The sequence below is a fragment of the Chrysemys picta genome, chromosome 9 (assembly GCF_011386835.1).
Source record: "Chrysemys picta bellii isolate R12L10 chromosome 9, ASM1138683v2, whole genome shotgun sequence".
Lineage (NCBI taxonomy): Eukaryota > Metazoa > Chordata > Testudines > Emydidae > Chrysemys > Chrysemys picta.
The window spans coordinates 55,120,653-55,148,440 of NC_088799.1; the positions used below are offsets into that span (position 1 = coordinate 55,120,653).

Here is a 27,788-nt window from a genome sequence, read left to right on the forward strand (position 1 = left end):
CCACCCCCGTCTAGGGCAAGGGTAGCTGTCACCCCCACAGCCGAGCAGTGTCTCCCCCACAGCCCCTCGCCTAAGGATAGGGCCTCCCGGCGTCAGTGGGGCGCCCCCTGTGTAGCTGCCGATAGGCCGGTACTCTAGGCAAACCCTGGGCCCCGTCCGTGTGCTCAGCGGCGGCTCCAGGCACCAGCGCTCCAAGCGCGTGCCTGGGGTGGCAAGCCGCGGGAGGCGCCCTGCTGGTCCCTGTGAGGGCGGCAGTCAGGCAGCCTTCGGCGGCTTGCCTGCGGGAGGTCCGCCGATCCCGCGAATTCGGCGGCAGGTACGCCGAAGCCGCGGGACCGGCGGACCTCCCGCAGGCAAGCCGCCGAAGGCAGCCTGCCTGCCGTTCTTGGGGCGGCAAAAAAGCTAGAGCCGCCCCTGCGTGTGCTCTTGCCCCCCGGCGGGGCTAGGCAGATGGGGTGGGGCTCCGCCTTGGAGGCCTGGGGCGGCCCCTGCTGTCCAAACTGTCCCCGCGTGGCTCTCTATGGTTCTCCGGAAGCAGACGCTCCTCCTTCCCGCGCCTGTCTCTCCAAGAGTGGTAACGGTTGTGGCGCGTGCCGCCTCGGCCATGGCGTGTAGACGCGGGGCGCTGGTGGTGCTGGAGGGTGTGGACCGGACCGGGAAGACCACGCAGAGCCGGAGGCTGGTGGAAGCGCTGAAGGCATCTGGGCACCTCGCCGAGCTCCTGCGATTCCCGGGTACGGGGGGAGTCTGGCCCTCCCCCACCTTTCCTGTGCGCCCCCCCCCCTGCGCCTTGCCGTCCCCAACCCACGTGATATGGACATGGGAGGGTAGGTGGGGAGCACCACCAACCCCCGTGATATGGGGGGGGGGTACTACAGGTGGGTGGGCACCGCCAAACCAAGTGACATGAAGGGGAAGTGGGGGGCAATGCTAACCCCTGTAATTGCGGGAATGCTGCCAACCCCCATGACATGGAGGGAAGGGTGGGGCACCGTTACCGCCGTGACATAAGGGTCACTGCCAACCCCAGTGACATGGAGGGAACAGAGGACATTGCTAATCCCTGTGGCAGAAGGGGGGAGACACCACTAACCTCACTGACGGGTGTGGGGAAGTTGGGGGAGGCGTTAGCACCGTTAACTCCACTGATGCAGGGTGGGGCAGCCCCATTTAGCCCTCTGACAAGGGGTGGGGGGCCCTGAGGAGTGCACACCAAGGGCTGGTGATTGCTGTGGCTTTCCAGTAAGCAGTGTCCCCCAAAGTTTGAAAGCTAGGTATCCCTTCAGGAAAATAAAACCAATGGTGCTGTGTCTTGCCCTTCTTTTCATGCCTGCCATGTACAGTTAGAGGTCTAATCATCTTAAAGGTATATGTCTTCATAGCTAGTGTTTGCTTTGCCCTGGGGCATGCCCCCCCCCCCCCCCACTTGGGGAGAGGCCTCTGAAAACATTGGGGAATGTAACACTGATACCTGTAGCTGCATTCTCAGCTGTGGTGTCGCATGGTCCCTTGGCTGTCACAGTGAATCCTTTGTGGTGGGAATGTATTGCCACACTAGAAAGGCCAGGACACATAGCTTTTGTGTCACATTTCCCTACATTTAGTGCATTTACTCCTTTTATTTTTACTCTGCCGTTGAGGTTGTGCTTCCCATATTATGGCATCTCCTAGTTTTTTGTTGTTGTTTGTTTTTTGGTTTTTTTTTGTTTGTTTACATTGCAACTTGAAAATTCTCTTTGTGTAGCAATTTTTAAAAATTGAACAGTTGGATTTTCAGAACATGTATGTCCAAGCATGACTGGTTTTAGTTTTGGGTTTAAAATATTTGTTCCATGGAATTTGTACATGGCGTAAATCTTAAGTCATATTGCACAGTAACTGAAGCAAGAGACTGCATAACTCACCAGACTTGTTCTTGTACTCTTTCTAGACAGAACAACAGAAATTGGGCGGCTAATTAGCTCCTACTTGGAGAACAAGAGCAATTTGGAAGACCACACAGTGCATCTGCTTTTCTCTGCTAACCGCTGGGAACAAGTGTAAATATAATTCTTTTTTTGAGTTTTAAAGTAATGTGCACAGCTTTGAATCCTAAGTATTTCCTGCCCACTTTAGGGCACCCACCTTAACCCAGTTCCTAGAGCTCAAGGCATAACCCGGTTGATTTAGGCAGACCCATTCCCAATTTGATCCTGCTTCTGAAAACAATATTTTACGCATGACTCCTGATTTCCTATACAGGTCAGGATTGGTCTTGTGATAAATGCTTTCATTGTCTCCCCTGTATATGATATTAGTTGTGTTGAATTTTCGGTTTCCAAAGCATCCCTGGGAAGCCACTGCTCTCCAAGCATACATACTGATGCACCTGTGTCAATTAACATTGTGGGGCATGTTTGTTTCCCAGATCTCCCCTTTGTTGCCCCTACAATGAGACGCCCCCATTTGTCATACTGTAGTTGGGCCAGTACCTCAGGGGAAGTCCGAGGAGGCGGGCACCACTATTGGAGTGGCACCAACGATAGACTCCGTTATGGGAGTTACAGGAGCCCTGTCAGTCAATTCCTCTTGCCTTTCTAACTGGACAACCCTCTGCAATAACTCACTTGTGGGCTTCCCCTCCCATGTCTCTTTTGGTTCTCCTGCCATTATGAGCTTCCTCTATGCCTTCATTCCCTGTGTGCATCTTCTTTCTCTATTCTGCATCTGATACCCATATCCATTTCTTCCTCTTGCTCCTCTGCTGTCCCTTGCACCTCCCTGTTCTCTTCCTCCAACATGCCACGGTGCATCATGCCCCTTTTCCCCTGGTTCCCCTTGGAAATCTGGGGGCCCGTTCTTGGCAAAAGTTACCGCCTGGTCGGGTTCCATTCTCCTGTCAGTTCCTTCTTCTGTCCCAACGTGTCTTGAAAAACTATAGCTGCTTGAAAAATGTCCTGTTTTAACTCGGGGTACCCACTAGCTGGATCTATAGATCCTAAATTCACCTTCATTTTTTAATTCAAACCATCTAACAATGCAGTCTTAAAAGCTAAAGCATTGAAATCCAGTTGGGTTCCAGTTACTATTGGCACAACCCTGGCAGCTATGGCCAGTATTTCCTTTTTAATGTCATACAATTCTGGGGACTCACAGGGGCCCTGTAGTATTACAAGGAACAATTTCCAGTGTTGTCGGACCAACATTACTTCCTTCCTTCACCCAGTCCCATCTGGTAGCAAGAACACGGTTTGCACCTAACCACTCCTCAGCAGTCCGTATTACTGCGCAGTCAGAAGCACTAGTGCAGGCCTGGGCTAAGACCTCATAATCTGCTGGCCTCCATCCAGATTGTGCCAACACCTTCACCATCCAGTCCAGACAGATGTTCCTTTCTAGGGGTCCCAATAACTGCGCAGCTGCCCATATCTGGTCACTGTTTATCTGGGCCCAAGCCTTATTTTCTTGTAACACTGTTCTGACAGCTGCCTGAGCATCCCCTAGTTTCATTTGCAATGTAGATACTTCTCCAATCAGGTTTTCTACTTTCAGTTTTAAATGTTCACACTCTCCTGTTTTTGCCTATAAGGCTGTTGCATTCTGTAATGCTGAAGCTTCACTGGCGCACTGCGGTGCCTTATACTGAGCCAAATTATCCTTAACTATATCCAACTCTAATTTGTAATCCTTCAGTTGTCTTTCCTGGAGTGCTACCAGGCTGAAAGATTAGTGACAGCTTTCCATAAAGCCCATGTTGCTGCTGCTTTGCTAGCATTTTTTTCTTTGTTTTTTGCTTTATGCGTTTACAGAATGCTTTAAACTAGGGCTGTCAAGTGATTAAACGCGCAATTAAACAAGAATAGAATGCTATTTATTTAAATATTTTTGGTTGTTTTCTACATTTGCAAATAGATTGATTTCAATTACAACACAGAATACAAAGTGTACAGTGATCTCTTTATATTTATTTTTGACTACAAGTTTTTGCACCGTAAAAAACAAAATATATAGTATTTTTCAATTCACCGAATACAAGTACTGTAGTGCAATCTCTTTATCATGAAAGTTGAATCTACAAATGTAGAATTATGTATAAAAAAACCTGCATTCAAAAATAAAACAACGTAAAACTTTAGAGTCTACAAGTCTACTCAGTCCTACTTCTTGTTCAGCCAATTGCTCAGACAGACAAGTCTGTTTACATTTGCAGAAGATAATGCTGCCTCCTTCTTGTTTACAATGTCACCTGAAAGTGAGAACAGGCCTTTGAATGGCACTGTTGTAGCTGGAGTCACAAGATATTTACGTGCCAGATGCACTAAAGATTCATTTGTCCTTTGATGCTTCAACTACCATTCCAGAGGACATGCTGATGATGGGTTCTTCTCAATAACGATCCAAAGAAGTGTGGACCGATGCATGTTCATTTACATCATCTGAGTTAGATGCCACTAGCAGAAGGTTGATTTTCTTTTTTGGTGGGTTCTGTAGTTTCCACATCAGTGTGTTGCTCTTTTAAGACTTCTGAGAGCATGTTCCACACCTCATCCCTCTCAGATTTTTGGAAGGCACTTCAGATTCTTTAATCTTGGGTCCAGTGCTGTAGCTATCTTTAAGATTTTTGGAAGGCACTTCAGATTCTTTAATCTTGGGTCCAGTGCTGTAGCTATCTTTAGAAATTTCACATTCGTATCTTCTTTTTCATTTTATCAAATTGGCAGTGAAAGTGTTTTTAAAACTAATAAAATGTGCTGGGTCATCATCCGAGTCTGCTATAACATGAAATATATGGCGGAATGTGGGTAAAACAGAGCAGGAAACATACAGTTCTTCCCCAAGGAGTTCAGTCACAAATTTAATTAACCCATTTTTTTAACAGGCGTCATCAGCATGGAAGCATGTCCCCTAGAATGATGGCCAAAGCATGAAGAGGCATATGTATCTTTAGCACATCTGGCACGTAAATATCTTGCAGTGCCAGCTACAACAGTGCCACGCGACAGCCTGTTCTCACTTTCAGGTGACATTGTAATTAAGAAGTGGGTAGCATTATCTCCCTTAAATGTAAACAAACTTGTTTGTCTTAGCAATTGGCTGCCCAAAAGTAGGACTGAGTGGACTAATAGGCTCTAAAGTTTTACATTGTTTTGTTTTTGAGTGCAGTTACATAACAAAAAAACCCTACATTTGTAAGTTGCACTTTCATGATAAAAAGATTTCACTACAGTACTTGTATGAGGTGAATTGAAAAATATTATTTCTTTGTTTTTTACAGTGCAAATATTTATAATAAAAAATATAAAGTGAGTACACTTGTATTCTGTGATGTAATTGAAATAGATATTTGAAAATGTAAAAAAAATCCAAAAATATTTAATACATTTCAATTGGTATTCTATTGTTTAACAGTGCAATTCATCGCGATTTATTTATTTTAGTTAATCGTGTGAGTTAATGGTGATTAATCAGCAGCCCTACTTTAAACCCCTTACAAGCAGACTCAAGGACATCCCTCCCCTGGAAAGAATCTTATCCCCATGGGCATGGACCTTGTTCTGCTACCCATTTAGCAAGGAAGGTGGGCTCTTCAGCTAACCCTCACCCCTCCTGCTCCTTTTCTTTGTTCCCTCCTGAAGCTTCAGAATGGTTATTCTGTCAAGTAGGTAGTGGCCCTTATTGAAAAAATGCACAGGTATTCTGCTGCTATTACTTTTCTACAATTATTCACTGTGTGAAGCTCTATCAGTTCAGTCCAAATGACCATAGGCTGTCCACATTCTCCACCAAATTTGTTACCTGCACACTCTAGGGCACCCACCTTTACCCAGTTCCTAGGGCTCAAGGCATAATCCGATTGATTTAGGCACCTCCACCCTTTCCCAGTTCCTAGCGCTCCAGGCAAAAGGCACCTACCTTTAGCCAGTTCCTAGAGCTCAGGGCCACCCATACCCAATTCCTAGGGCTTAGGGCATACTCTTCTATGGATTTGCGTGGTCTTTTACCAGTGAAAGAGCCTTACACAGTAATATCCGTAACCTCTATTTATTAACAACCACCAAAACAGAATGCACGTGCTACGAATACAATGCTTATCACTCCCAAGAAGGAAGATGAAATTTTCCTGAGGGCCAGTCAGAATCAGGTCATCTGGGGACTCCAGCTTCTGCATGGTATGATTGGCAGGCTGTTGAGATCTAGCAGCTATGATCTTGGGACTGTGTCCTGGAGTTGGTTCCAAAGAACTTCCTTTTGGACCGCAGCTTATATAGTGAAACTTGAGTCCTGCTTAGCTGTGCCTTAACCAATCATTTTAAACTAAAGTACTATAAAACCATATCTTTCACCAATCCTAGCCCATTATGAAAAAATCTTTAATCAATCACATCCCACCACCATAGTTGATTTACATCTAGCAAAATTAGTTATGTAACAGACAGAAACCATACAGATAAACAATAGAGAAGTAGGGATCATAAAGGCAAAACAATAAAGAAGTAGAGATTTCACACCTAAACTGTTGATAAGTGTTTCCTTGCCAGACAGAATGCTGTCAAACAACATTTTCTTTAAACATCTTAAGAGATTCCTTGCTTATCTGGTATGATGGGTACTATTAGTAGGGGTGCCTTCTTAACAGCCCAATATTACATTGTTTTGATATAACTTAAAAGGAAGGTGAGGATGTGACTTTCTGCTTCTTGGCTCATAGCTACTGCTCTCCTTACATGGCTGCAGAAAAAGGCCCAGACCTTACATGAGGTTTTTGGAGACTCCATCACACAGTGGATTAACATGTTACCTTGGTAATCTCTTGAAATCTTAATTAAAAGCTCAACTATAAATGAAAGTGAATTTGGTAGTCTCGTTTTCCTATCACTTCTGTGTGTATCACAAAGTCACCTCCCGATATGATCTGATTGGCATTCTTAAGAGCAGCCTGGAATAGAATTAAGAGTGCTTTAGGTTCGGATTGAGGTGTACTGAAGCATCTGCTAGCATCATCTTGAATTAGGCTAGAACTAGAAATCCATCACTTTATGAGCACTAAATTAATTAATGCTAAAATTAAGATAAAGTCTTCATGCTTTTCCTAATGTTGTAGCTGAAGGCACAGAGACTGATGTGGAACGCCTTTCTCCAGCTCTGAATTTGCCATACCAACAAGTCTGATTTAGATTTCTCACACAGTATTCTTAATCTTGGGTTCACATAATTTCTTGATTTGTAGTTTATGTATATAGCCGTCTAAACTATAGGGATAACTTGCCTGTGTTCTGAGCCAAGCATCTGTTCTTGAATCCTTGATCTAGTCTGTTAATTTTTTGGGGGGGGAAAGGGGGGGACAGATACCTGCCTATGGTGTGGGAATATTTCTTCAATGTTACCAGGTCTATTTTTGAATTTCCTCTGCCTGGTCTTAAGTAGAGGGAACAGCAACAATCACAGGGTGGATTGAGCTCAGAGGAGAGCACTGAGTGAGTAAATGTGACTCTATGGTAGCAACAGAGAACTACAGCTTCTCCCAGTGGAGCTTGGCATAAGTGGCGTAGTTGTAAGGCGCTAGGGCATGGATTCTGTGTTTTTCATACAATTAAAAATGACATTTACCTTCTAAATCATGTATTATGCTACCGTCTAGTATGATGATAAAATTCAAAATACATGGTTAACAACATTCAACATGATTCTGACCAGTCCCTAGGACTTTTGATTGAGTCATACTCCCTCAACTTTAATCAAGGGAAATTGTGATGAAACTTCTAAGTGATTTAAGAGGGATGGGAGTGGCCCAGGCTTTCTACTTCAACATCCATATATAAGAAGACAATGTAAGAACTGCTCATTTGTAAGAACTGCTCTTAGTTCACTGCTCTCCCACCTAACAAATGCTATTGCAAGCTTATGGCTTGATGCTGAGCCTCTCTCATTAGAACTTCAGTGAGAGTAGCTTAACACCTCTCTGGAACAAACTCCCCCAGCCTAAAACTTCCAAACTTTGGTGCCTACATTTGCACTGAAATAAGGCCCCAAGGCTGCAATGAGCTCTACGCAGGCAGACACTGGCACTTGTGTGGAGGCTCGTTGATTGCAGTGTGTCTCTGGGCATGCATTGGGTCCACCAGTGGAGAGCTTGTTACAGGATCTGACCTGATTTTCTATGTGCTGAGTGTGACGTTGCGCCCCATAATGCTTTATAGAAATATGCTTATGAGTGTAAATATGACATAACTGGAATGTTTTATGCTAGATATGCCATGTAATATATCTTTGCAAAGGTTATGTTCTACTGAGTGTATTCATCCTATTGGTATGCATGTATCATTTTTATATTTGAAGTTATGAGTGTTGGCTCTATGCTTGTATTTAAAGTTTGCTGTAGGAAGCACCTAAGGCAGATTTGGTCAATATAGTATGAAGGGGTTATTCAAGTAATTGGGAGCACTTAGCTAACAGTGGACCTTGATAGATGCCAATCCACATCTGAGCTTTCTTGGGAACATTCGGGCTAACATGGGCAATGGCGTCGGCCTGTAGAGAACTGAGTCATGCATGGACATGTGACTTGCCGATGTGACTCCAAAACTCCATCTTGTAGCTGTGATTCTAAAGTGGGGAGAGAGGAGTTTCCACCCACAAGAGAGAGACTATATAAGCCCCTGGAAACCCCTCTATTTTGTCTTCAGCTGGCTCAAGAGATAGCCTCTCCACCCCAAAGGATGCCTGAAAGATACTGGAACAAAGGACAATAATTACAGGGGTGTGAGCAATTGCTGGACCCAGACTAGGAGGAAGTTTAGTCTGTAAAAGAAGCTTATTGGAACATCTCTGAGGGTGAGATTTACCTGCATTTAGTTTCCTACTGTATTAGGCTTAGACTTGTGTGTTTTGTTTTATTTTGTTTGGTAATTTACTTTGTTCTGGCTGTAGTACTTGGAACCACTTAAATCCTACTTTTTATATATAATAAAACCACTTTTTACTTATTAATTAACCCAGAGTAAGTGATTAATACCTGGGGGAGCAAACAGCTGTGCATCTCTCTCTCTGAGTGTTATAGAAGATAGACAATTTATGGGTTTACCTGTATAAGCTTTATAAAGGGTAAAATTGATTTATTTGGGGTTTGGACCCCATTGGGAGCTGGGTATCTGGGTGCTGGAGACAGGAGCACTTCTTAAGCTGTTTTCAGTTAAGCCTGCAGCTTCTGGGGGACGTGGTTCAGACCTGGGTCTGTGTTTATAGCAGGCTATCGTGTCTGGCACAACCAGGCAAGGTACTGAAGTCCTAAGCTGCCAGGGAAAACGGGCTTAGAGATAGTCCCAGCACATCAGGTGGCAGTCCCAAGGTTTCTGTGACCCAACCCATCACACTGAGGCCCCTTAACTCCCATTGAAATTAATGTAGTGTGATAACTCTCAAAATCAGCCCCCATATCTGCTTCCTGGCATCAGAGGGTGAAACATTCTTAGTCCCTGCTCTCACATGGATCAACTGCAGAATTGAGGCCTTAGAGTGTAGTCTCACTAAATCTCTTGCTGCTGAGATGCTCTTAAAGAACTGGTGTTCTTCCCTTCATTTTTCAAGTTAAGCTTCAGCTCTCTTGCTTTATGATGAAGTATGCACTACACTATTTATTACAGAGAGTGGGTACTGCCTTTAATATGATCTATTGACAGTTCAACCTGGATGCTACTCCTTTTGTGCAATAAGTGGTAGAATGATGTAGGGTTTTAGTCAAACCAGACTTTTACAAGGGTAATGGTTTAAATTTGTGAAAAGTAGTGCTATTAGCTGGAAATCTGTAAAATAGAAAATATGTTTCTATTTTTAAAAGCTGCATTTTCCAAAGGCTTATCTGATCCTGCTGAGGCTGGTGGTAGCTCATTCGTATCTAATGCCAAGCAGATAGAGAACATGCATGAATTCTCAGTATGGAAGACAGATGCGTGAGTCTTGACACATTATTGTCCATTTTGGGTTAAGTTCAAGTGATTTTTTGCCCAAGAGACACACAGTCCTTGTTGTATCTGCTATACTAAATAAAAAAATTGAACTAAACCACTCGTTTGGTCCCAACTGTAGATACTTTCAGCTTGGCTGTGACTTTGTCCATAGGTCATTTAACTGGATGAACTAGTGCTCTGCATTACCATGCAGTAGACTTAGGATTAGTGGCTCTGGAATTTGCTTTTTATGCTAGGCGATGCGAGGTTATTTGCTCAGCCCCTAATAAAGGGCAGGATGAAAGTAACACTATTTCAGGTAGCAGCAGCCATAGCAAGCATACTTCTTGCAGCACTGTTTGTCTCTGGAAAGAGTCCCATCCATTCCTCCTTGGCTGGAAGGATAGTGATGAACAAGGTTGGGTTTGATTTTCAGAGCATTGAGAGACTGTGAGGGACAGAGCTTATAAACAAAAATCACAGCCTCGACTGACAAAGTATTGTAACCCCACAGTTGCTGGAGATCATTATAGCCAAGTGCATCAACTAATTGAAAAGAGCCCACCTGCTGTGTCCTCTGTGTTGAATTCTTATCATTTATGCCTGGGTACAATGGAGTATGATGTGTCTTTTCTTTCTGTTGTTCAGGCCGTTGATTAAAGAGAAGTTAAATCAAGGCATCACTCTAGTGGTGGACAGATACGCCTTTTCCGGGGTGGCCTTCACAAGTGCCAAAGAGGTAAGTGAATGAACAGAAAGGCAGTGTCTGCGTCTAATTGGGAGGGCACTGTAAAAATGATAAACAAAAGAAATAGTATTTTTCAATTCACCTCATACAAGTACTGTAGTGCAATCTCTAGCCTGAAAGTGTAACTTACAAACGCAGATTTTTTTTGTAACATATCTGCACTCAAAAACAAAACAATGTAAAACTTTAGAGCCTACAAGTCCACTCAGTCCTACTTCTTGTTCAGCCAGTTGGTAAGACAAACAAGTTTGTTTACATTTACAGGCAATTCTGCTGCCTGCTTCTTATTTACACTGTCACCTGAAAGTGAGAACAGGCGTTCGCATGGCACTGTTGTAGTTGGTATTGCAAGGTATTTAAGTGCCAGATATGCTAAACATTCGTATGCCCCATCATGCTTCAGCCACCATTCCATGTTGATTATGCTCATTTAAATGTGTGACTGAACTCCTTGGGGGAGAATTGTATGTCCCCTGCTCTGTTTTACCTGCATTCTGCCATATATTTTGTGTTATAGCAGTCTCTGATGATGACCCAGCACGTTTGATTTACGAACACTGTCACTGCAGATTTGACAAAATGCAAAGAAGGTACCAATGTGAGATTTCTAAAAATAGCTACAGCACTCGACCCAAGGTTTAAGAATCTGAAGTGCTCTCCAAAATCTGAGAGGGATGAGGTGTGGAGCATGCTTTCAGAAGTCTTAAGAGAGCAACTCTCAGATGCGGAAACTACAGAACCCGAACCACTAAAAAAGAAAATCAACCTTCTGCTGGTGGCATCTGACTCAGATGATGAAAATGAACATGCATCGGTCCACTCTGCTTTGGATCGTTATCGAGCAGAACCCATCATCAGCATGGATGCATATCATAGAATCATAGAATTTCAGGGTTGGAAGGGACCTCAGGAGGTCATCTAGTCCAACCCCCTGCTCAAATCCCCAACTAAATCATCCCAGCCAGGGCTTTGTCAAGCTTGACCTTAAAAACCTCTAAGGAACGAGATTCCACCACCTCCCTAGGTAACCCATTCCAGTGCTTCACCACCCTCCTAATGAAAAAGTTTTTCCTAATATCCAACCTAAACCTCCCCCACTGCAACTTGAAACCATTACTCCTTGTTCTGTCATCTGGGACCATTGAGAACAGTCTAGATCCATCCTCTGTGGAATCCCCTTTCAGGTAGTTGAAAGCAGCTATCAAATCCCCCCTCATTCTTCTCTTCTGCAGACTAAACAATGCCAGTTTCTCAGCCTCTCCTCATAAGTCATGTGCTCCAGCCCCCTAATCATTTTTCTTGCCCTCCGCTGAACTCTTTCCAATTTTTCCACATCCTTCTTGTAGTGTTGTGACAGATTTGTTACCAGTCTGTCCGGGGCATCAGGTGATCAGGCTGAGGCCGCAGGATCTTTAGGGGAGGAGATGCCGGAGCACACCAAGGGTTTAAGTTTTAAAGCTTTATTAATAAAATAATAAAACAACAGCGGTGAGTGTTGGGACTGCTCCCACGTCACTCAAAGGAAGAAAGAAAGAGTTAGTACCTCAGCCCTAACCCACTTTCATACTCACACACACATGACCCGAGGCTGGCCAAGCCTGGGTGTAACATAAGAAGAAGAGGGGGAGGGGTGGACGGGTGGACGGGAGTTCTTGTACTGTGCACGGGTCGTCCAGGGTCCACTGTGATCTCCGACTTGCTTTGGCTCTCAGGAGGGTTTTTAAGTCCTGGATTCTTTTGGGGGTGTTTTCATTTTAGAACCCTCTGTTCCTGGTGCACTTTGTACCAGTCCAAACCGGCTTGCTGTGGCCTCCTCGGCTTCTCAAAACACACCAGCTCCAGAGACTTTGTTTTCCTCCCGTTGGCCTTTGTCATCTCATTCGCTCTCACTGTTCTTACTTCTGTCTCTGCAGCCCTGCTCAAGTTAGTTCTCCTCTTCTCACAGCTGGGCAGCTGTAGATTTCTCGTCGAGCCCATGACCTTGGATCGGGGCCAGCGTCTTATCTTCACACGGAGCTAGCTAAAGTGTCAAGTTAACCCGTTCTCTGCCCTCTTCCTCCTTCCCCCTCTTGGCCTCTTGCAACCTGGAAAGGAATCTTCCATTTCACACTCACACCTTTGACCCTCCCCCGAAATGCCTTGCGATGCTTGCAACCACGTTAGCAACATTCAATGCTGATTTGCCTTCCCATGGGACCCCGAGGGAGGGAATCCTTGGGCCTGTGACAGTGTGGGGCCCAAAACCAGACACAGTACTCCAGATAAGGCCTCACCAATGTCGAATAGAGGGGAATGATCACATCCCTCGATCTGCTGGCAATGCCCCTACTTATACAGCCCAAAATGTCGTTAGCCTTCTTGGCAACAAGGACACACTGTCGACTCATGTCCAGTTTCTCGTCCACTGTAACCCCTAGGTGCTTTTCTGCAGAACTGCTGCCTAGCCATTCGGTCCCTAGTCTGTAGCAGTGCATGGGATTCTTCTGTACTAAGCGCAGGACTCTGCACTTGTCCTTGTTGAACCTCATCAGATTTCTTTTGGCCCAATTCTCTAATTTGTCTAGATCCCTCTGTATCCTATCCCTACCCTCCAGCATATCTACCACTCCTCCCAGTTTAGTGTCATCTGCAAACTTGCTGAGGGTGCAATCCAGGCCATCCTCAAGATCATTAATGAAGATATTGAACAAAAGCAGCCCCAGGACCGACCCTTGGGGCACTCCGCTTGATACCAGCTGCCAACTAGACATGGAGCCATTGATCACTACCTGTTGAGCCCGACGGTCTAGCCAGCTTTCTATCCATCTTATAGTCCATCCAGCTCATACTTCTTAACTTGCCATCAAGAATACTGTGGGAAACCGTATCAAAAGCTTTGCTAAAGTCAAGGAATAACACGTCCACTGCTTTTCCCTCATCTGCAGAGCCAGTTATCTTGTCACAGAAGGCAATTAGGTTAGTCAGGCATGACTTGCCCTTGGTGAATCCATGCTGACTGTTCCAGATCACTTTCCTCTCCTCTACGTGCATCAGAATTCATTCCTTGAGGACCTGCTCCATGATTTTTCCAGGGACTGAGGTGAGGCTGACTGGCCTGTAATTCCCCGGATCCTCCTCCTTCCCCTTTTTAAAGATGAGCACTAAATTAGCCTTTTTCCAGTCATCCGGGACCTCTCTCAATCGCCATGAGTTTTCAAAGATAATGGCCAATGGCTCTGCAATCACATCTGCCAACTCGTTTAGCACCCTTGGATGCAGCGCATCCGGCCCCATGTGCTCGTCCAGCTTTTCTAAATAGTCCTGAACCACTTCTTTCTCCACAGAGGGCTGGTCACCTCCTCCTCATGCTGTGCTGCCCAGTGCAGTAGTCTGGGAGCTGACCTTGTTCATGAAGACAAAGGCCCAAAAAAAGCATTGAGTACATTAGCTTTTTCCACATCCTCTGTCACTAGGTTGCCTCCCTCATTCAGTAAGGGGCCCACACTTTCCTTGACCACCTTCTTATTGCTAACATACCTGAAGAAACCCTTCTTGTTACTCTTAACATCTCTTGCTAGCTGCAACTCCAAGTTTGATTTGGCCTTCCTGATTTCACTCCTGCACGCCTAAGCAATATTTGTATACTCCTCCCTGGTCATTTGTCCAATCTTCCACTTCTTGTAAGCTTCTTTTTTGTGTTTAAGATCAGCAAGGATTTCACTGTTAAGCCAAGCTGGTCGCCTGCCATATTTACTATTCTTTCTAAACATCGGGATGGTTTGTTCCTGCAACCTCAATAAGGATTCTTTAAAATACAGCCAGCTCTCCTGGACTCCTTTCCCCCTCATGTTATTCTCCCAGGGATCCTGCCCTTCCCTGAGGAAGTCAAAGTCTGCTTTCCTGAAGTCCAGGGTCCGTATTCTGCTGCTCTCCTTTCTTCCTTGTGTCAGGATCCTGAACTCGACCATCTCATGGTCACTGCCTCCCAGGTTCCCATCCACTTTTGCTTCCCTCTGGAATGGTGGTTAAAGCATGAAGGGACATATGAATCTTTATCGCATCTGGCACGTAAATATCTTGCAACATAAGTTACAACAGTGCCATGCGAATGCCTGTTCTCACTTTCAGGTGACATTGTCTCCTGCAAATGTAACCTTAGGAAGGAAGAATCCCATGCACCACTACAGGCTGGGGAATGACTGGCTAAGTAGCAGTTCTGCAGAAAAGGACCTGGGGATTACAGTGGACGAGAAGCTGGATACGAGTCAGCAGTGTGCCCTTGTTGCCAAGAAGGCCAATGGCATATTGGGCTGTATTAGTAGGAGAATTGCCAGCAGATCGAGGGAAGTGATTATTCCCCTCTATTTGGCACTGGTGAGGCACACCTGAAGTATTGTGTCCAGTTTTGGTCCCCCCACTACTGAAGGGACCAAACTGGAGAGAGTCCAGCGGAGGGCAGCGAAAATGATTAGGCGGCTAGGGCACATGACTTATGAGAAGAGGCTGAGGGAACTGGGGTTATTTAGTCTGCAGAAGAGAAGAGTGAAGGGCGATTTGATAGCAGCCTTCAACTATCTGAAGGGTGGTTCCAAAGAGAATGGAGCTAGGCTGTTCTCAGTGGTGGCAGATGACAGAACAAGAAGCAATGGTCTCAAGTTGCATTGGGGAAGGTCTAGGTTGGCTATTAGGAAACTATTTCACTAGGAGGGAGGTGAAACACTAGAATGGGTTACCTAGGGAGGTGGTGGAATCTCCATCCTTAGAGGTTTTTAAGGCCTGGCTTGACAAAGCTCTGGCTGGGATGATTGTTAGTTTTGGTCCTGCTTTGAGCAGGGGATTGAACTAGATGACTTCCTGACGTCTCTTACAACCCTAATATTCTATGATTCTAATCAAACTTGTTTGTCTGAGCGATTGGCTTAAGTCTGACTGAGTGGACTTCTAGGCTCTAAAGTTTTACATTGTTTTAGTTTTGAATGCTGTTATTTTTTGTACATAATTTGATATTTGTAAGTTCAGCTATCATGATAAAGAGATTACTTATATTAGGTGAATTGAAAATACAATTTGTTTTTTTACAGTGCAAATATTTGTAATCAAAAATAAATATAAAGTGAGCACTGTACACTTTGTATTCTTTGTTGTAATTGAAATAAATATATTTGAAAATGTAGAAAACATCCAAAAATATTTAAATAAATGGTATTCTATTGAATTGCTTGACAGCCCTAATTTATGGTAATTACTACTCACTTCTGCTTAGAAGATTGGTTCATTCAAGACCTTCATCTGCTCTGCTAGCCCAGAGAAATTGGAGGCTATTTAAGAATTTGCCTCTAGCCCTGGAATCTTATAGGAGATTAATGAAAGGATTTATATTTGTAAGTGAGTGGCAAAAGCTTTGTAGGTTTAACGAATTGGCTTTCTACCATCTTTAGTGACTCAGACTTGAAGGCCAGAATGGACCATTGCGATCAGCTAGTCTGACCTCCTGCACATCATAGATGACAGAACCTCACCCACTCACTCCTATAACAGAACCATAATGTCTGACTGAGGTACTGAAGTTTTCAAATCATGATTTAAAGACTTCAAGTTACAGAGAATCCACCATTTACTCTAGTTTACACCTGCAAGTCACCTGTGACCCATGCTTCAAAGGAAGGTGAAAAATCCCCAGAGTCTCTGCATATCTGACCGGGGGGGGAATTCTTTCCTGACCCCAAACATGGCAGTCGGTTAGACCCTGAGCATGTGGGTAAGACCCACCAGCCAGTCTCCTGAGAAAGAATTCACTGTAGTAACTCAGAGCTCTTCCTATCTCGTAGTGTCCCATCTCCAGCCTTGGGAGATATTTGTTACTAGCAGTCGCAGAACAGCCACATGCCATTATAGGCAACCTCAACATACCACTCCTTCCATAAACTTATCAAGTTCAGTCTTGACACCTGTTAGGATTTTGCCCCTACTGCTCCCCTTGGAAGGCTGTTCCAGAACTTCTCTCCTCTGATGGTTAGAAACCTTCGCATATTTCAAGCCTAAACTTGTTGATGGCCGTTTATAGCCACATATTCTTGTGTCCACATTGGCCTTTAACTTAAATAACTCCTCTCCCTTCCTGGTGTTTATCCCTCTGATGGATTTAGAGAGAGCAATCATATCTCCCCATAGCCTTTGTTTGGTTATGCTAAACAAGCCAAGCTCCTTAAGTCTCCTCTCTAAGGTATGTTCTCCATTCCTCTGATTACCTAGTAGCCTTTCTCTGTGCCTGTTCCAGTTTGAATTCATCTTTCTTACACATGGGAGACCAGAATTGCACACAGTATTCTAGATGAGGTCTCACCGGTGCCTTGTATAATGATACTAACACTGCTCTCTCTCTACTGGAAATACCTTGCTTGATGCACTAGCTTTTTTTCATAGTCACATCACATTGGCTGCTCATAGTCATCCTTTGATTAACTAATACACACAGACCTTTCTCCTCCTCCTATTGCTTCCAACTGATAAGTCCCCAGCATATAGCAAAAATTCCGATTGATAGTTCCTAAGTGCATGACTTTGCACTATAAAATTTCATCCCATTTTTATTACTACAGTTTTCAGGATTATCCAGATCTTCTTGTATGATATTCCAGTCCTCCTCTATATTGGCATCTTTGTGTCATCTGGAAATTTTATTACCACACTCACATTTTTTGTGCTGTGGTCGTGAACGAAAATGTTGAATAAGACTGATCCCAGGACTGATCCCTGAGGAACTCCATTAGTAACCTCCCTCCAGTCTGACTGTTCACCTGTCAGTATGACGTGTTGTAGTCTCTCCTTTAACCAGTTCCTTACCCACCTTTTGATTCTTCTCTAATGTAACTAATAATTTCCCATGTGGAACTGTATCAAATAGCTTACTGAAGTGGTAGATTACATGTTATGACAAAGCTCTGTCCTTGTCTCTGTGGGTCCCACGTTTCCTGGTAGATTTCACTAGCCGCAGAGGCTCACTGTGACCCTCCACGTAGCCCTTCTCTCGAGAGAGGCAAAGGTCACAGCCTACTGAGCCATTTTCATCATAACCCAGTAAGGGAGGTGAGGAGAAGCCACCCTCCCTTGCACAGTCTCTGTTGTCTCACAGTCTCAGTGATTAATCAGGGGCAAAAGGGGGGAGCCCGGGCCCACCCTATACTCCAGGCTCCAGCCCAGGGAACCTAATAGTATCAGCTATGGTAGCTGATTATTTAGAAACAGAATGTGTACAATGCCCTGAGCCACTTCCTCAAGATCCACTTCACCCTTACCTCAGGGCCTCCTTCCTTGTGCCTGATATGGTTTGTACTGCTCACTCTCTCCAACAGCGCCGCTTCCTCCTACAGCTCCTGACACATGTCCCCACCTGACTAACTGGGAGGCTTTTAACTAGTTTCAGCCAGCCCCTGATTGGCTTCAGGTGTTCCAATCAACCTAGCTGACCTCCCTGCCTTCTGGAAAGATCTTAATTTGCCCCAGGTGTCTTAATTGACCTGGAGCAGCTGCTATTTGCTTATCCTGGTAACAGGGATTCGTTTAGCCTGTGGCTAATATATCTGTCTCCCATTACTTTACTATAGCCATTTAGCCTTGCCTTGTCACATATTCCCCCCCCCCCATTCTGCTCAACACCATAGAGTAGGGCAACTTGGGACGCCAGGGAGTGTGCTCGTGACAGACCATCAGCGTTGCTGTGGTGGCATCCAGCCCTGTGCTGTATGCGGAACTGGAATGGTTGGAGGGATAAGAACCACCTTGTGACCTTTGCATTCTTTTCCTTATGCAGTTGCATTCACATGGTCCATCACAAGAGTAAATCGCCAGCCTAAGAAGTAACAACGCAGTGTCTCCATAGCCTATTTGACAGCAAGGCATTCTCTCTTGACTACTGCATACTTCTGTTCTCTTGGGAGCAGCTTTCTGCTTAGGTAGAGGATCGGATGTTCTTCTCCAACCAGTTGTGACAGAACCGCTCCCAACCCCACCTCGGAAGCATCTGTTTGAAAATAAATTCCTTGTTAAAGTCCGGGACTATGAGTATGGGGTCATTATAGAGGGCCGTCTAAAGGTCTATGAATGCTCCCTCTGCTGCATTGGTTCACTTCACTATGTCTGGACCTCGGGCCTTCACCAGGTCCGTTAGAGGACTTGCCCTAGTGGTGAAGTGGGGAATAAAACGTCTGTAATAGCCTACCACACCTAGGAACGTGCGGACCTGCTTCTTTTGGGTCATCTGGGGCCAGTTTTGAATTGCCTCTTGCTTATTCGTTTGAGGCTTCACTATGCCCCTTCTTACAATATCTTCCAGGTACCTAGCCTCTGCTAGCCCTATGGCGCATTTAGCGGTGAGGCCAGTCCGCCTTAATGTGCGCAGTACTGCCTCAACTTTCTCCAAGTGGGTTCCCCAGTCTGGCGTATAGATGATATCATCTAGGTACGCGGCTGCATAACTAGTATGGGGGTGCAGCAGTTTATCCATGAGGCGCTGGAATGTGGGCGGGACTCCACGTAGCCTGAAAAGGAGGACGGTGTACTGGAATAGCCTGTCCGGGATGGAGAATGCTGGTTTTTTTTTTTTTTTTTAGCTGCTTTGGTCAGGGGAATCTGCCACTACACTTTTGTCAGATCCAGTGTAGTCAAGAATCGGGTACTATCCAGTCGGCCAACCAGTTCGTCAATGTGTGGTATGGGGTATGCATCGAATTGGGATACTTCATTCAGTCGGCGAAAGTCATTAAAGAATCTCGTGGTACCGTCAGGTTTAGGCACTAGAATGATTGGACTGGACCCTTACTGTAAGATTCTTCAGTAACCCCTTATTCTAACATTTTCTTTACTTCGGCCTTGATTTCTTCTCTTTTGGCTGCTGGGATTTGGTAGGGTCTCAATGTTACCTTGGCTCTGGGGATCGTGTGGATATGGTGATAGGTCAGTCATCCGCCCCGGTTTTGTAGAAAACACATCTCAGTTGTGATTAATCATGTCGGTTGCCTCGATCTTTTGGATCAGCGTCAAGTCAGGTGATATCCTAACTTGTGTAAGTTATCCTCCTGGGGAAGGGTCTCCTAGGTGACTAAGCATGCCTCTCGATCGTGCCATGGTTTTAGAAGATGGATGTGGTAAATTTGCTCTGGTTTCCTGCGGCCTGGCTGCCGCACCTTATAGTTCACCTCTCCCATGGCTTCGATCACTTTGTAGGGTCCCTGCCACTGGGCCAACAGTTTACTTTCTGCTATGGGCACCAGGACCATCACTCGTTCCCCTGGTTGGAACCGTCAAAGCTTTGCTTGGTGGTTATAATGGGTTTGTTGGGTCTCCTATGCTCTCTCCAAGTATTCCCATATAATGGGCTTAACTCGGGCAATCCGATCCCTTATCTGCAGTACATGCTCGACTATGTTCCTTCCGGGATTTGGCTCCTCTTCCCAAGTTTCTCTGGCTATATCCAATATGCCCTGGGGGTGGCGCCCGTATAGTAGTTTGAACAGAGAAACACGTGGAGGCTTGCAGAACCTCCCAAATGGCAACATGAGGTAAGGCAATAGGGTATCCCAATCTTTCCCATCCCACCTCACCACTTTCCTGATCATGGCCTTGAAGGTCCTATTGAACCTTTCCACAAGGCCATCTGTTTGCAGGTGGTATACAGAGAGCTGTAGGACTTGTATGTGGAGCAGCGAACAGAGATCTTTCATCAACTTGGACACGAAAGATGTCCCTTGGGTAGCCCAACCCAGGCAAAGATCTGTACTAGCTCCTTAGCTATTGTCTTGGAAGCCGTGTTGCATAGGGGGACGGCTTCCAGGTATCGGGTTGCATAGTTTAGTACAATAAGCACATGTTGGTGGCCCCGAGCTGTCTTCTCTAGGGGCCCAACCAGATCCATGGCTATACATTCAAATGGTACCTCTATTATTGGACAAGGTATCAAAGGGGCCCACAAGTGTGGACATGGGCTATGTAGCTGACACTCTGGACAAGAGATGCAGTATCGCCGGACATCTTTGTGTACTCCTGGCCAGAAGAACCTCCGCAGGATCCATGCCTGGGTTTTCTCCAAATAGGTGACTGTGGGCGAGGCTCAAATATGGCTTTTTGATGTTTTCATGGCACTAGAAGTTGATGTATCTCTTGCTCCTGCATTTGCAGCACGCGGTATGAGATCTTTCTTCACAATAAAGTAAGGTCCTGGACCCCGGACCTTCCCATCCACGGGGATTCCATCTATCTTGGCCACCTCTTTCCTAGCATTATCATATCTAGGGTCCTCTGCCTGATCCCGCTCGAAAGTCTCTCTCACGGAACTAACCTGCCTGAGCTCCCAGGGGCCGGCTTCTGCTTCTTCCAATGGCTTGCCACCGTCACGGCTGGGGCCAGCCTCTGGCTCACTTTCCGTGGTGGTAGTTTCTCTGATGGCTGCTCGTGTCCATCTGCCTACTAGGGTGGTCTTCTGGGCCTGGGTCAGGATCCAGGTTCCCAAAGCTTTCGCAGCCTTCCTCTCTTTTTTTTTGTCTTCCAGGTCTTTGGGGGAGCTGAGAACAGATCCTGAGAAATCTCAGCAAACATCGGGGTTGACATTCCCCCGGCGACGAGTCGCTGCCCTCAGGGTCCCCACCTCCCTCCAGCCTCTCTGGGGGGAGTAAATTATCAAATCGTGGATAGTCCCTCCCAATGACTATAGGATATGGGAGTTTAGGAACTATGCCCACTGTCACCTCAATGGGGTTCCCCTGAACCTCTATCTCCACCGGGATGGTGGGGTAATGGCTCACGGCCCCCTGCACACACGTCACTGCTATGCGTTTGGCTTGTAGCAGCTGGCTACTTTTTACCAGTGTACCCGATATAAAGGTGATAGCACTCCCAGAGTCCACAAGCACTGTAGTTTCTGCTCAGTTTATCTTCACCGGCCTGGTGTAGTTATGCAGGGCTAATGCGACGCATGCACGGTGGATAAGGGAGCACAGGACCTCCCAATCCCCCCAAGTTACATTGCATAGGCTCCTCGGTGCTGGGACACTCTGCTACTGTGTGTCCCCATTCCCCATATGCATAACATCTATAACACTGCTCTACAGCCAAAATGCTTCTGAAATAAATGTAGTCAAACTTTACTAATTCTGGGTCACTGAGAACGAAAATGATGCTTAAAACTGTTGATTGGCTCTAGTTTTCAAGATATGCTATTGGGTCAGTATAGATGACCCTTGACTTGGGAATGGCGGAGGATAAGTGAGTTATAAAGGGAAGGGATCTCAATTTAAACCAGAAATGACTAAAATGACATAGACTGGATCTATGAATAAATCTATGACTGAGTTTGGACAGTACTTGCTTTTTAGGCAAAACAATGAATGATGCAATCTGAAGCTGGTATTGCGTCATACATGATATGAATTGCATCATGTTATTCCTAGAAGTCATGGATGATGCAATCATAACGAAGCTTGCATCACTCTGCTGAACAAATTGCCCTATATCAGCTCTAGAAATCATACAGTGTCGTGCTCTTATTTGTCAGTGTTTGATTTTGCAAAGGGACACATTTCTGTTTAGCCAGAGTGAGCAGAGATGCCTCGTACTTGTGTGAACAGTGCAGATAACTTCTGCTATGCTTGTGGTGAAGTGACTTTTGCATCACAAAAGCGCAGTATAACCACTATGGTTAAGAAAGCCTATCACCTTTATTTTGGCTGCAAAATTGGAGATCAGGACAAGAGGGGGGCCCCACACATATGCTGCAACACTTGTGCAACAAATCTTCGCCAGTGGTTGAACAGGAAAAGGAAATCTATGCCTTTTGCAGTGCCAATGATTTGGAGAGAGCCAACAGATCATACCAGCAATTGTTACTTCTGCATGGTGCCTCCAGTTGGGAAAGGTGTGTCAAAGAAGAAAAAGTGGACTGTGCATTATCCAAACATTCCATCAGCTATACGCCCAGTACCCAACGGAGAAGGACTGCCGGTTCCTGATGCACCAGAATCATTCTCACTTGAGTCAGACGAGGAAGAGGATGAAACTTCTGGTCCTGAACCATCAATGTCACAGGACCCACATTTTCTTCCATCCTCCTCCTCTGAACCACATCTCATAACACAAGGTGAACTGAATGACCTTGTCAGGGATTTGGAACTACCCAAGAGTAAGGCAGAGCTGTTGGGCTCCAGACTACAGCAGTGGAATCTCCTGGCAGGTGATGTTAGGGTTTCCATGTTCCGTGACCGTCAAAAGGATCTTGTCCCATTCTTCTTCATGGAAGGTGATCTTGTAGCCTGCAACAACATCGATGGTGCGATGGCAGCCCTCAACATCGTTCACGATCCAGATGAGTGGAGACTGTTCATTGATTCATCAAAGACGAGTCTTAAAGCTGTTTTACTGCATAATGGCAATGTTTTGCCATCAATTCCAGTTGGTCATGCAGTCCATATGAAGGAAACCTATGACAGCATGAAACAACTTTTGAGGTGCATAAACTATGACCAACATCAGTGGCAGCTTTGTGGCGATTTGAAGGTTGTTGCTCTCTTGCTTGGTCTGCAGACTGGATACACAAAGTACTGCTCTTTTCTCTGCGAACGGGATAGTCGTGCAAGAGATTCCCACTACACCAAGAAAAATTGGCCACTCCGACAGTCATTGGAGCCTGGGAGGAAAAGTGTTCAGCATCCACCACTTGTTGAATCAAGGAAGATTTTGTTACCACCCTTACACATCAAGCTGGGTCTGATGAAGAACTTTGTCAAGGCCATTGATAAAACACAAGCAGCTTTCAAGTACCTCCGTGGAAAATTTCCAAGGTTAAGTGAAGCTAAGATAAAGGAAGGTGTCTTTGTTGGTCCTCAGATTCGTGAACTTCTTCGAGATGATGCATTTGACCATGCACTGCGTGGCAAGGAAAAGACAGCATGGAAAGCCTTCCAGTTAGTGGCAATAAATTTTCTCGGAAACAATAAGGCAGACAACTACAGGTTGTTGGTGGAAAACCTCCTCAAGGCATACAAAAGCCTTGGTTGCAACATGTCACTAAAGATACATTTTTTGCACTCTCATCTAGATTTTTTTCCACCAAACTGCGGAGCAGTGAGCGACGAGCACAGCGAGCGATTTCACCAGGACATTGCAAAAATGGAGAAACGCTATCAGGGAAATGGAGCCCATCCATGCTTGCAGAATATTGCTGGACAATGACAAGAGATGCTCCATTTAATGAATACAAGAGACAAGCCAAGAAGCGCCGAGTAGACACTGAATAGGACTAAACTATGTACAGAATAGTTTTTTACCTTTTGTTTCATAATAAATGTTATTTATATAACCCTTTTGCTGATTTTTAAAGGGTTACATAAACAGGACAGGTGAAATATCATGTAAAGCAACCATAAACACATGAAAAGACCTAGGTTTACAATTTATAATTAAAACTCTATCTACACAGTATACATAGACATAAAATGTAAAAACTTAAATATCTTAGAAACAGTAGCCAATCAGTTGTTTTAATTCATATTTGGATTCAGCACATCAAAATACATAATAGCACATTTTCTCTCTGAAGCAGACGACTTCTCAAAAATTGTAGACCAGTGTAATTGCTTCTAATCATTCCCCTATCACGGGAGTTAGGGGGTTTAGTCCCAGGGTTCCCCCCACTCAGGCCAATCCCTTCCTTCTGGGGTCCCTGCTGGTTTTTGGCCCCCCCTTCTTCCACCTAGGACTCCCCAGGGGTTTGGCTCCCCAACCTTCCAGGGTTGGTTCTGATGCTTACTTTGAAAGGGACCTTCCTTGGGTAGTTGGGTCAATTCCCTGGCTGTCATGCATCTTTCTACCAGCGTGATCATCTCATCATAGGTGGATGGATCGTTCTGGCCTACCCATTTGTGGAGATCTGCTGGCAGTCCTTGCATGTAATGATCCATGACCAGGGTCTCCAAAATCTCCTCTGGGCTGCACACCGTGGGCTGTAACCACTTCTGCGTGAGGTGTATGAGGTCGAATAGCTGGGACCTCAGGGGTTTGTTCTCCTGATACTTCCACTCACTGGACCTCTGGGCCCGTACCGCTGCCGACACCCCTGATTGTGCTAGGATCTCTGCCTTCAGCCGGGTATAGTCAGTGGCGTCCATGGCAGGCAAGTCAAAGTAGGCCTACTGGGCCTCTCTGCACAAAAATGGGGCAAGAATGCTGGTCCTCTGCTCCTGGGGCCACATCTCACGCTGAGCAGTTCTTTTGAATGAGAGGAGATATGCTTGTACGTCAACTTCCAATTTCATCTTTGGCAGACAACCAGTGGCCCTCAGGGTTCGTGTTCTGTCGGACCCCCGGGCCTGGGTGGTGAGGATCTTCAGCTGGCCCACTACCTCTCGCAAGAGGGCATGATCTTGGGTCGCCTGACCCATTAATAATTGAATGGTTTCCTGCTGTAGCCGCATAGACTCCTGTTGCACCATTGCCTGAACCCGGGTGGCCTGCTGCTGGGCTGCCATGGCTTGTACCAGAGCTCTTACCACCTCCTCCATTGTGGTACAAAGCAAACAAACAAACAAAAATCCAAAACCCCAGTGCACATTTTTTTAACCTCTCTTCCACCACGCTGTGAAAGATGATCCCGCTCCTGAAACCAGTTGTGACAAAGCTCTGTCCTTGTCTCTGTGGGTCCCGCGTTTCCTGGCAGATTTCACTAGCCTCACAGGCTCACTATGATCCTCCATGTAGCCCTTCTCTTTCTCAGTGGTTTGAGCATTGACCTGCTACACCCAGGGTTGTGAGTTCAATCCTTGAGAGGCCATTTAGGGATCGGTCCTGCTTTGAGCAGGGGGTTGGACTAGATGACCTCCTGAGGTCCCTTCCAACCCTGATATTCTATGATTCTAATTATTTGAAAAAGTGACTCAGTGTTTAAATGTCTGTAATCTCATGTGCCAAGGTGCTAAGCACCTGTAGTTCATGTTGACTTCAGTGAGAGCTATAGGTGCACAGCACCTCTGAAGATCAGGCCATAAGTATTTGGGGTGTCTTTTCTAGTATACATAAACTGGGCTATTGTCAGCTGGTGTAAATTGGCATAGCTCCTTTGAAGTCAATGGAGCTACATAGATTTACACCAAATGAGAATCTGGTCCACTTGTTAGTAGTTCTTCAGTGGATGTTCATTTTCCCCAACTCTTTTTCCTGCTGGTCTGTTGTTGATCTGCTCTCTCATTTTCATTGATTTTTTTCTTCCACCTCTGATTTATTTCTCCTTCTCACTTTGGACAGAATTTCTCCTTGGATTGGTGCAAACAGCCTGATGTAGGGCTTCCAAAGCCAGATTTGATCCTATTTCTTCAGTTGAGCACGTTGGAGGCAGCAAAACGAGGGGACTTTGGAAATGAACGCTATGAGAACAGCTCCTTCCAGGAGAAAGTTCTACAGAACTACCACCATCTGATAAAGGACAAGACTTTAAACTGGAAGGTAAGGGAATTACCTTCCAGGAAGGCTCTAGATGGGTCAATGAATTAAAACTAAACTTCTCAAGACTTATCCTTTGGAGCCCCCTTCAAAGAAAAACTGTTGTATAATATAAAGGGTTTTCTAATCCTTGAAATTAAACAGTGAAGACCAAACTGCTACAATGTAGCACAGTCACAGGGAGATGCCATCTTGACCTTCTCATGTAGGTAGGATGCAGGAATTGCAACTCGCCCTTTGAATGACTAGAACAATAAGATATCAAGCTTGATATAAAACTAGATCAAGAAAGTAAGTGATCACTTCAGCAGATATTAAACTACTGTTAATTAACCACATTTTTAAAAATACAGAATTTATGTACAACTGCACTGAAAACCTGACTTCCCATTCATGCAGTTGGTGACCTGCATTTCTGTGGTCTGGATCTACTGTCTTATTTTCTCCTCTAATGAAAGCGTTGGGCACTGAGAAATGTTTTAAATGTAATGCTTTTATTTTGGAAACAGACAATTGATGCTTCGAAGAGCATTGAAGAGTTGCATAATGAAATTAAGTCTTTCACTGAGGAGGCTATGCAGGAGGTTCAGAATAAGCCCATAGGAGCACTCTGGAAATAGAATTGGCTTTTACTCCACCCTCTTCCTGCAGCATATTCTGCTCCAGATCTGATTGAAGGGGAACTGGCATCTCTCAGATCTTCCTCACAGACTCCTTCACCTTTAATAGCTGCAGTTTAGATCACAGAGCATTGTTTTTATAGACCAAAAATACTTTGGAGACCTCTGGTTTTATCTAACTCCTCCTCTGTAAATTGGCTCTTACAAGCCATCTTCCTGATGTATTTTATAAATGCAGACTTTATTGTAAATCTTCCTATAAGCCAGGTACAAACCTTGTGCAAGAGCAATGACAAAATGTATAAAACAAGTAATTGTAAGTGGAACTTTTGGCTAATTACCACAATGAGTTATGGTAGTGGGACTTGAGGTGGGGGAGATCGGGTTGTGAATCAAGAGAAGGGGAAAGGGGTTTTTCTACATTTGTACTTAGAGAACTGTCATTTTTCATAATCATATGCCTGTGGGATTCCCCTTCCCATAACTTATTAAACATACTAACTCAAACTCTTAATTTGTGGAAGTCTTGCTAATAAATTAGTGCCTTTTATTTTAGTGTCCTTTTTTGTGACAGCAACAAATATTTAAGTAAGCTGGTTTGAAATCACTTTTGGAAAAGTATCAACCCAAGCCTGTACACTTCCTTAGATGAAAGGTGATCTAGTGTTTCAAACACCAGCCTGAGATGTGGGACACCTAAGTTCAATTTCCTGCTCTGCTATAGACTTTCATTGGGACCAAGTCAATTAGTGTCTCTGGGCCTCAGTTCCCCAGCTATAAACTAGTACCTCCCTATCACTCCTATTTCATAGGGTTGTTGTGAGGATAAATACATTAGCGATTGTGAGGTGCTCAGATGAGCTTGTCAGTAAGAACCTTGGCTAGATAGGTTGCTATAGCATGGGACTGGTTTGAAAGGTGAGCTGCACACTGAAACTATAATTATTTTTAAACTGAGTTGAGTTCCTCACATAGCCAGGATAATGTGTCAGCAACTTAGTTAGGCTTTCTTGTTTTATGGATCCTGATGTCCAGTTG

The 27,788-nt window shown here is 45.0% G+C and overlaps 1 protein-coding gene across 3 annotated transcripts; it reads left to right on the forward strand.

Moving 5' to 3' along the window:
* Positions 1-340: 340 nt before the first annotated feature.
* On the forward strand, positions 341-27,300 carry DTYMK (deoxythymidylate kinase). Of its 3 annotated transcripts, none has more exons than XM_005295764.5 (5): positions 341-734; positions 1,931-2,039; positions 10,572-10,662; positions 25,936-26,133; positions 26,640-27,300. In XM_005295764.5, exons 1-5 carry the CDS (start codon positions 521-523, stop codon positions 26,748-26,750), a joined length of 723 nt encoding a protein of 240 aa, XP_005295821.1. In that variant the 5' UTR covers positions 341-520; the 3' UTR covers positions 26,751-27,300. The 3 variants fall into 3 exon arrangements, with proteins under 3 accessions (XP_005295821.1, XP_065413213.1, XP_065413212.1); XM_065557140.1 differs by having other exon boundaries at positions 500-827; XM_065557141.1 differs by lacking the exon at positions 25,936-26,133 and having other exon boundaries at positions 450-827.
* Positions 27,301-27,788: the final 488 nt, after the last annotated feature.